Raw genomic sequence first — 10,882 nt, forward strand, 5'->3', positions numbered from 1 at the left:
TTTCACCAAAAATAGAAATTCTTTTAAATAAGATGGGCTTACGCAGCCCAACTGATTATTTGAATGGGTTAGTACTTAAATTAACACACTGCAGCTAATGTACGCGTAGTCATCGCTGCACTTCTGCATGGGTTTCTGCTTGGACAAAAGACATTGCCTGCATGCGGTCAATATTAGTCCTTAAATTTTTATTACAAGTAAAGTGTTGCACTTTTTTTCACAAACTCAGTTTTGGCGAGTAAGTCTCCAAACAGCGTTTGTGAAGAAAAATGTATTACTTTTAATTGCCATACTGTTAATTGCTGGGATTCAATATTTGAGGTTGAAAGACAGTAGGCACAACCACACCAACCGTTCTGCTTGAACAAACAGCTGGTCTATGACATTCATGCTCCTTTTCGATGCACCGGATGATGTCAGTGTTATATATATTAACAGACAGTCGTTCAGGGGTCTCAAACTACAGTCTGAGGGGCACAGTCTCTGCTGGTTTTTGTGATTTCCTTTCAATCAGCAGCCAATGTTGGCCTTGGAATCAAAGTCTGTGAGCCCTTTAGCCAATCAATTGAGTTAGAGACCCCTACAATAGCGTATCTGCGCGCTCATCAGGGAGAATTTGATTGGCTACCTTCTTAAACTGAGCCAGACAGGTGGTGTTGCAGAAGCGCCTCTGCTGCCCGTCGTGGAGTAGGTACTCGGCGCGGGCGGCCTTGGCGTAGATGTAGAGCCCGCAGCTGTCGCAGCAGCTGGTCTTCAGGCCCTTGGTGGCACGGAAACGGTTGAAGCAGGCGTCGCTGCACAGGTGGTGCACCATGTTCCCGCTGCTCACCTCGTGGAGCATCTGAGGAAATGGACAGAGAGAGAGGGCACAAACGCTGAAAGCCGCCTCGCGATTGGGCGTCCAGCGGCTTTACCATCACTCCTGCTTTACTGAATGAAGATGCCTCAGCAACCAACCGCTGCCGGACACTCTTTATCCTTAATCATCTGCAGGGTGGATACCCTTGTTCAAGGAACCTTCTAAAGCAGAAATCTGCCTTCTTAATTGCAATGGCAACACGGACCTCAGTTGACATTAAAACCTGCTACATTTAAGTATATTAACTTAAATACATATAGGATAGGATGTGGGACAGTCATCAAACTGATAGTTGCCTTCAGTTAACATGCTAAAGGTAATTATAAAGTGCGTATATCCCATGCTGGAGAAAGCACCACTAAAACAGCACTAGCCACCCAGCATAGCCTGCAGTAAAGAATGTATACCTTAATTATATCACTGTGTGGTTCCGCAGACCTTGGCATCAGAAAGTGCTTACTTATTTTTAATAACTTTTATTGTACCGATTTACTAATGGCTCACAGATGGCAGGGGAAAGTCGGAACAGAAAAGGCCTACTACGTGCCAGCTTTCTGGAGTAAACATAAACTGTTGACATTTGAAATAAAGAAGCAGACATGTTCACTCAACACACTAGAACACATCTTGGGCTTTTAAGCTGTACTCCATCAGTTAATGCTCAGCTCAGAGACACAATTCATGTAGCCTTGCTAGAAAGAATAACAGCTATGCTGGTTTCATTCAGATTCCCTCTGATTCAGGCCAGTGCTGTCACAAACGTTATGGCTTATCACTATACTATACTATACTATACTATACTTTCAGCAACCTGCCGTTATAGCTCGTAATTCAGCGCTCCAGCACTATGACGCAAACAGTTTCCTCATGAAGCCTTCTTCTGAGAAGCTGACAATAGTCACAAGTCACATATTCACTAAAGTCTATTGAAACATAATGCATAATATGTCAATAATATAAAAACACTTACTAATGACAGAATATGATTTGAGAACAATGATTTCTGTAAACTAGTAACTGAAAGGAAATGCTAAATCACTGTATCATATTTATATTCTTAAAATGTTTTCATCACAGTGCATAACCATACCACTATATGACAGAATGGCATACAAGATTGAACATTATACAGTCCGCAACAATGTAATTACATTACAGCTCCTTAGAACATTTTGTCTTTCCAGTCATTTATCTTTAATATGCTGAAATTACCCTTCGTAATTTCATAGCAGTTCTTTGGCATCCCTAAAAGTGATTAGTCCCAGTGTGCAATGTAATGGCCCTCAAGCAGGAAATCTGGGTAAATGATTGTTCACAAAGGGCAAAATATCACAGTGAAACAAAAGGGAAGGTCCCATGCTTTAGACGCTTTTCTTCTACTGTAAAAATTCTCTATTCTACCGCACTCGGTTAACACTCGAATATGTTGGTTTACACCAGACACGTTAAAATTGCTCTCTTTAATTAATTACTGCATGCTCACAGTCAATAACCGTATTAGATGGTCACCTAGAGCAGCTACAGAGACATACAGCAGCTTACAACCAACATACAAGTTACACTATCTGGTTGCTGACTATGAGGGACCCGAACTATAACAGGCAGCAAATGACATGTTCAGAAATGGAAAAGGCTCAATTGGGTACATCTTGAACCACAACCTCTGAAATGAACTGCATTGTCCATAACTGAAAGAGGCACAGCGGACAAGCAGTTTATTGCAGAGCACTACTACTAAGGTTGAATACCATGCTATTACAGTAAAACCAGGTATGACCATACTTTAATGAAACAAAATTTTAAGTAAAATAAGGAAAAATTATTCCTACTATTATTTTCGTGCATTTTGCCTCGTGCATCAGGAGCTTGAAGTTGTTTCTAATCCCCAAGAACAAATGATTAAAGCTTCCTACACTACCTAGCACTCCTATAAATGTTTAATATGCGCAACCAAGCTCTGACCAAGCTCTAACCAAGGCTGTTACAGGGGGTATTTTTTTAACTGGTGACACCAGCTTTCGAAAGCGACACATGCAAAGAGGATTTGGACTGAAAGGAGCTGCGATTGTCCTCCTACCTCCCCCACTTTGTGACAGATGCTGCATTTCGGTGCGGCGGGATCCGTTATCAACGGGGCTCGCGTCTCAAACTGGGCCTCGTACAGCGAAAGACAGATATTATTACAAAATTCCTGGAAGGAGCTGGACGGTCCCGTCTGGGCAAAAACTGTTTCTTTAACATTTCCGATATCCCTGCGGAAAAGGAAATCGAGAAAGTCAGTACTGAAAAACGTCGAGAAAACCATGAAAATCCTAAACAGAGTTTCAAGGAATCCTAAAGATACTAAACTGGATTTTATTACTACAAGCAGATGTGATGTTGCATTATTATTACATTACGACTGCACTGAATATTGTCAGCGAAAAGGAATTTTTAAAGAATGTGGGGGAAAAAAATTACTTTTTACAGAAGACACAAGGCTTTTTCCTAGGCGGTCTCTTGGCATAGGAGGAGAGGCAGGTGGAGGAGCAGAAGAGCTGAGGCATGCCCTTGCGCTGGTAGGCCGTCTGGCCCTTCTGCAGGGGGGTGCGGCAGTGGGCGCAGTGCATCTTGGTGGCCGACCGCGGCGCGTTCCGCGGTAAGCTGGGGCAGGCCCCTGGCCTCTGGGCGTGGCCGTGAGTGGCGCTCGAGGGGGAGGAGTTTCGGGCCGCCGTGTGGGGGGCGGGCTCGGGGGCCGAGTAGGGGCTGCTCGCCGCCCTCTGGTTCCGCATGGTCACCCGGGGGGAGCGGCGGGGCAGCGTCGTCGCGTGAGGGACGAAGTCCGCGTCCTTGGGGTCGTCCACCATGGCGTCCGAGTCATCGTCATCAGAGAGCTTGACTACAGGAAGACACAATAGCTAACTGCAAAATCATTTTAAATGTAAAAAAAAATAAATAAATAAATGTACATCTTCACAAAGCTTCTCTAGTAATTTCTTATTATTAGCCTTGTTTGGCGAACATTATTTAATTTTTAATTCAAGCATTTTTAAGTTGCCTCGCAAAATTTCAAAGACAAATGTTAAAAACGGACTTAATCATGAACCAAAAAATATGCTTAAACGATTATTTAGTAGCAGAACTATTGCTGTGCAGTTATTGTGGTGACTCACCATTGTTTGAGGAGTTCTGCGATGTTCGCCTGGAGTCTCCTCTCCTCAGACGTTGGGCTCTCCTACTCTCCTATACATTTCAAAAAGTCAGACCAAGAAAGAAATATGTTGCCATGCTTAAAACACCATTTTAAACGCGGCAACATATCGATTATACGGCATCAGCAGCAACCAGGTAGTGCCAAGCATACCAGTTTATCACGTGCATTTTCAGACTCCGTTGCATTTTCAGTGGGGCTAGAAGCTGCAGGGAAATCCTTAGCTACAGAAAAGGAAATTGGATTCATAACATTAACGACCACATGATACCTGTGAAAATGTTAACTAAATGAAGATTTCATTGATCTAAACAGTTGTTTTACTTTTATTTTTCCAACTTTTTTCCAAGTTCAGAAATTATCATAAACCGTTGGAAGATTAAATGAGCCACTTAGCAAAATTATAATCAATATTCCAGTCCCAGATGACAATTAATTAAAACTTCAGCCCCAGCACTCTCACCTTCGGTCACTGCTCCAGGCTTGACCTCACTGATCTGTGGGCCTACACTGCCCTCTGCTGGGGTACTTCCAATTTTTTCCTCCACTCTATTCTCAGGCCCAGTGGCTTTCATTGCATCTCTGCTGAGAGGAAGAGCATCTGCACTGGATTCTGGTTCTTGGGGGTCAAGTATGACTTTGTTTTCCTCCTGTTTTCCTGATATCATCCTGTGATCTGCTGAGTCCTCTAGTTTTTGGGGCTCATTCTCAGAATTCAGAGTTCCTCCTTCGGCAAACGATTGTACATCATCATCGCACATCTTTGGTGACGTGCAAGGCTGCAGGTCAGTAGAACCTGCCAGGCTGGGTCCTCTCGGTTCACGGTCAGTGTCCTGCTTTTCCTCACGAGTGTCCATTTTGTGCCTGGTGTCAGCCAGCTCGGCTCCCTTTGGTGACTTAGCTTCTATGTGGTCCTGGCTGGTAGAATCCTTTTGCCAGGAACTTGAGGATGGCTCAGATGATTCTGGAAACACTCGGCTGTAGAACTCTTCTACTTGGGTTTTGGATAGTTCCAGTGAGTCTGGGTCCCCCAATATGCTTAGACTGTTTTGTGTTTTCTGCCGTTCCCTTTCAGATTGCGTTAGTGACGGTGGCTCTGAAGCCTGCTGTTTGGCACCGAATTGATCTGCGCCCAGGAAATCTGTACAGGAGACCTCCATGTTGGTCTGTGCAGAAAGCAAGTCTCGTCGTAAAGTTTCGTTAGCAAGTTGAAATGAGTCTAAAGATCCTGGACCTTCAGAGGGCTCCATGTTGCACCAGGTTTACTGATTTAAAAAGCAAGGAAGAGTATTATAATGTGTAAGTGACTGGGATGGAAGTGCATATCTAAATTTTGCATTGAGGGCGTGATATTTCAAACATAACGAAACAAGGTCACTTAATGTATCTGCATACTAACGACACAAACTAGTTGATTTTTTGTACTCAAAACGTGGGCACCATTAAAACTCTCACGTCACGACTATACTAAAACCTTCATAAGACAGCAAACTGATAACGTGCTAGGCCAGACATGGCCTTGTGTAATTTCGGTTTTTCAAAACTATATATTGCTACCTTGCTAAACCATTCAGCGATTACATTAAAAGAAAGTTACTTATTTTTACATGATCAGAATGAACAAATGGAAGGTCTTATTGGGCGGTGAAAGTGTAGGAGACATTTTGAAGTCATCTGAACCCAAATTAGCAATGCAAGCTAGGAGGTTCGTTCGCATTTACGACCAACTAACTTTAGAGCGTATAACGTTACGTCCTTCAACATGAAGGATAGTCCAGCTGACACATCAATGTATATCTGGACAAACGCTCATTTAAAACGAGAGTAAGATGTACGCACTTTCGGCTGCTAATGATAAACGTAGACATTGTCCACGCCTTTCCAAACTGTATCTGTACCATAGACTGGATCTGTACATTTAGAATTCCAGCTTTCCTGCAAACAGGCAGCTTTGCCAGACCTTTGCGCTCATTGGCCGATTTATGTGCCGATGAAACCTCGCGATGTTCAGGGTTTTCAGGACCACAAGCAATAACAAAGATGTTTTTTTCTTCAAACACATGCTCTTATTTCCCAATGTGTGTCATGCTTACAAACAAAAATATATAGGAAGGAAAACGACACAGTAAGTTTCGGCCTCTTAAGTAGTGTGTCAATATTAAAGGCTTCAGCTCTTCTTGCTTTTTCATCAGATCAGCAATATTTTAAGAAAGCGGGAAATTTTGACAAACCAGCATAAAATCTATCGACAGATACTCCCTTGTGCTTCCGTTAGATGGCCACGCTTTGGGTCTGTGGCAAAGCCAAAACAAGTTTGCAAACGCGTAAATAAATATATATGAAGTGAACTTTCTCGCAGCATACTATCAACGGGTTGAATATATTGAAAGAACACCGTGGTAGCGGTTTACCACCCCTCATCTGGGCCTACTGAACACGAAGTTCACACAAGTAGCATATCTTCCACTGATTATGGATCTATGGGGACATTCGGCAAGAACGTAAACACGACCTGGACTTCTCATGAGCTGACATGGCACACACGAATTCACTACAGGATCTGACTCCATGCAGCTTGCTGCATACCGAAACGTACCATTATGTTTCCATTTAAACTTTCATAAATGAAATCACTACAATTATCGTTTTAAACTGCCTGAGCATACATCCAAACACACAGCGCTCGTATAACAGCGCTGTTATTTGTATGCTTGAGCAACATGTGATTGCATTACGCTAGCTCACTAATTTGCCCAAAATGATCCCGCACAAAATAAATGGTGCTCTATAAGACAGGTAGCAGGGTGGAATAACTACTTAATGTTTGTGGTTTCAACCATATAGCTAGCTAGCTAAGTCTCATTAGCTAACTAGTTCGGGGTTCTGCGTGCAGAGGTGTTTCCCCTGACATCAGCTTAGCGTTTCTTAAAAATAAAAGAATGCATTTTCTACGTATACACGCCCCTTTTTAATCATCTTCACCTTTACTCTGTGGACACTTCTAAAGCATTACTTAAGTAGCTAGCAGGCTGAAGTAGCAAGCCTACAGCTCAACCTCTCAGCTCACTTTGCGCCAAGTCCGCCATTACTGTGCGGCACAAGACGAGATACACGCTACCTAACTAACCGAATACGACCCATCAATAACCAGAATTACCGTATTGATCGCAACATTAAGGGGAGACAACCGCCAGGGCGTATACAGAAAATTACCAAAAGAATCTGTTCGGTAACAACATTACTCACGACACTATGTCACGCACCCACCAGCTCCAGATCCTATCCTTTTCCTCAATTTCTAACCACCACAGACCTTTTCTGATCACAAAGGGGGAGGGACGTGCTCAGATACCAGACGGAAGCATGTCTGCTTTAAAAACTAGACTGTCATTAATGAGACTGGTTGGTTGAATCGTACAAAAAACAGATTTTTATTGATGTATTTTCAAATGAATTTATATTTTATTGGCTAATTTTGTCTGACGTCGTTCATCTACGACGTTGGTTCCGTCGTCACACGTACAGCTGGATGTATTATAGCTGTCATTGAAGCAACCGGCTGATGAAGCTTACTGTTAAATTGGCTATATTACGGAATAGCTAGCTACCAATTTTGTGCGGTTCAATGTTTAAATTCACTTGTGCACAAATAGAAATATGTGTGACTGGATAACACCAGAAGACTTCTAAACATTCAGGCATGTGGTAAATTCATCAAGATTGGGATGGGAAGTATGGCATCCGCCAAATTACGCCTTGGCGGGGCATGCCCCATACCTAGCACCACGAATTTGGTGGCACTTCTCAGGGTTTCCTACAGAACTAAGAAAAATAACGACAATCACCACATACTGTCAGCTCATAAGCACATTACCTTCTGTGCCTTTTGGCCTCATGTAAATACACAGAATTCTGATACAACTTAAAATGTCACACAACAAAGCCTCAAACTTTGGTTGTTGTTGTCGTTGTTGTTGTTGTTGTTGTTGTTGTTGTTGTTGTTGTTGTTGTTCTTCTTCTTCCTCTTCTTCTTCTTCTTCTTCTTCTTCTCCTTCTTCTTCTTCTTCTTCTTCTTCTTCTTCTTCTTCTTCTTCTTCTTCTTCTTCTTCTTCTCCTTCTTTTTCTTCTTCTTCTTCTTCTTCTTCTTCTTCTCCTCCTCCTCCTCCTCCTCCTCCTCCTCCAGACGACTTCAAAATCACAAATGTTTCAGTGCCACAATCAATAATTCTCCCCATTGGGCAGTTAGTTACATAGTTACATATCTGCCAATAACAACACCCGATCAAATGACTGTTTTTGGATACACTGTCAAAATGGACATAAGGAAGTGCAAATGATGCCATTTCATCCAATTGGACACATTTTTAAAGCTTTGTGGTTGGCATTTTTATTTTGTGTAGAAGCTAGCTTGCTTGCTTGCTAACTGATAATTGCCAAAAAAGAAAACTATTGCTTTTACAGCTGTATAATCTTTGTGAGAAACAAATTAATATTTCTGAAATGCATTCTCAGTCATTTCACACAAAAACTCCACATAATATTGGTTCATGACTACAGAAGGGTTTTTTGTGGCCATTTAAGTGAGTAAATAAGGGTTTATAACTTTATTTCCTCCTGCAATATTGATAGTTATATCAGACTGTTCAGTATGTTTAGAAAAAGTAATGAAGTAGAGCATTACGAATTTAATGATGGAAGATCTATTGATTTACTTAAAGTGGCAATGGCGGTAGCATTTTTGGTGTTAGCTACAGTAGCCTACTTTTTAACTAGGCTACTGTAGGCTACTTATCTTGGAAATGCCAAGTTTTTAAACTAATGGTAGCTAGGCCTATGTCATCATCTGACATATAAAAGTATGTATCACATATATCCCATTAAAAACTAAAACTGTGATCCATTTAAAAATCTGACAAAACAGTTTAATTAAATTGTAATTCATGGTAAAGCAAAATAACTGAATCTACACCTATGTGATTCTTTGAGCTAGTTTGTATATGTGTTTGCCTGTATGTTGTCTGGGGAATGAAGTATTAAGGCCTAAGTAAAATATGTTTCACTTTCTTAATCCAGTGATTTTAACTTTTTAACCCTTGTTTGATATCTGGCACAATGAATACCGAACACAAGTGCATCAACAGTTAAAACCCCTCACTTATTCAACATAAAATACATTTAGTCAATTTAATTTGTTAATTATTATCAAAGACATCAATTAAATGGTCAAATTCATTGATAGGCATAGCAACCTGTTGGATCAACCTTTGTTAAAATGTACAACTCACAGCCAGATTACAATTAAGAGATTCATTAAATTACAACAAGTATGCAATGTATAATCTAAAGATGAAGTTTGACTACCTTAAAAAAAAACAATTAACTATGTTACAGACAGGGACAAGTTACAGCCACAAAATACATGAATGAAAGCGAATACCAAACCACAGCTTGATTCTTTCTGGTTCTCTTTGGTCCAAAGACCAAAGTCCAAAAACCAAAATGCATCAGAATATTCCAAAAAGCCTGGAATGAAAATGTAAAAATGCCAGGTGGGCTGTAAGACAAAAATGTCAGATTCTGCATGCACCGAACACCACACCAGGCCCAGATGCAAGGTTCAGATTCCTCACCTGGCAACAGCAGGTAGCAACCCCTGAATGTCCAACACAGGATGTTAAGTGGCTGAAGTTAAGCACCCAAAATTCTTTCTTCTGGCTAATTAAAGAAAAGTCTGCTTTTTAAAGTTATTCCAAGGGGGAGGGAGAAATGGTTGAGAAAGAGTGGGGCTGGTGGCTGCACTGATTGGGTGAAGTGTGAAGTGTTGGGAGCAGGATTAGACAGGGACCATCTTATCTGAAAATGAAATTTACATATTAAAGTCGCCTTATATTGTTTGAAGCAGGGCTAAGTACTATGATATTATGAAAACATGCATTGTCTTACGTAGTAGTAGTAAGTAGCTCAGCTCAGTTATGGAATATCTCTTTAAACTGAAGTTCACTTCTGCTCCTTAGAACTGGGGTAATATTTTGTAGACTTTATGAGAATTGAAGCTACCTTATCTGACCTGTGTTCGGTAGTTGTTCCAATGTCCTTTGGTATGCAGTTATTGTGCTTCTCTTCGGATAAAGCCACTGCCAAATAAAATGTAATGTAATATTACAGTACATTGTTATATTCCTGAGGTATAGAGTCAGAAATAAATTATAAAAATATTTCAAGTTATGCAGTGTTTTATAATCAGTGAACCCTTATGAGGACGAGAGTCTTTGTTTGCAACTTTGTTAGCTTTGCTAGTGAAGTTGGCTACCCATAGCAGGATTGCATGCAATTCAGTTCCCAATTGAAATAAATGCTACTGAATTACCGAGCTAGCTAAGTTGCAACTATAAACAGTAACAGCAGTTCCCATAGGGAGAAAGACATCTTGATGGGAGCACATAATTCAATACAAAAGCTCCCCAACCTTGGGCATCTAGCTGCCTTACTAACTAGCTAAAGGTAAATTATTTACAGGTCCAACAGAAAACAGGGCAACTCTGTGTTGCTTTTCATCCCCTTGGCAAACTTCAGCTGACGTCATCAAGGAAAAGCAATTCCAAGGTTGACTCTAGTTATTGAATGAGCCCTGTCAGCTTGTCTTTTTGCCTCGCTGTTTCTAGACTTCTTAGCATCCATCATTGCAGCAGCTAACAAGCAACAAGCACTTTAGGAGTGGAATCTGATCCCAAACCACAGGCTCTGTAGCCACACCCACCCCTCCCCACACAGAAAAGAGTGCCACGTCCAGGAATGTCCCAAACACATTTTAGAATAACAAATATTGGTAAAAG

General features: G+C 41.2%; 1 protein-coding gene across 8 annotated transcripts in view; it reads right to left on the reverse strand.

Annotated features, from left to right (window-relative positions):
* The window catches only part of LOC135262943 (zinc finger MYM-type protein 3-like), a 29,508-nt gene extending 22,048 nt beyond the window's left edge, over window positions 1-7,460 (reverse strand). For 2 of the 8 annotated variants that reach the window (XM_064350390.1, XM_064350398.1), the window contains exons 1-7: window positions 7,296-7,450; window positions 4,513-5,314; window positions 4,203-4,273; window positions 4,012-4,081; window positions 3,320-3,737; window positions 2,937-3,111; window positions 629-841 (exon numbers count right to left, since the gene is read on the reverse strand). In XM_064350390.1, coding sequence (XP_064206460.1) covers window positions 629-841; window positions 2,937-3,111; window positions 3,320-3,737; window positions 4,012-4,081; window positions 4,203-4,273; window positions 4,513-5,299 — 1,734 coding nt within the window. In that variant the 5' untranslated portion in view covers window positions 5,300-5,314; window positions 7,296-7,450. The other 6 variants (XM_064350393.1, XM_064350397.1, XM_064350392.1 and 3 more) reach the window with 6 other exon arrangements.
* Window positions 7,461-10,882: the final 3,422 nt, after the last annotated feature.

This window comes from Anguilla rostrata, chromosome 9 (genome assembly GCF_018555375.3).
Source record: "Anguilla rostrata isolate EN2019 chromosome 9, ASM1855537v3, whole genome shotgun sequence".
In the NCBI taxonomy this organism is placed as follows: domain Eukaryota; kingdom Metazoa; phylum Chordata; class Actinopteri; order Anguilliformes; family Anguillidae; genus Anguilla; species Anguilla rostrata.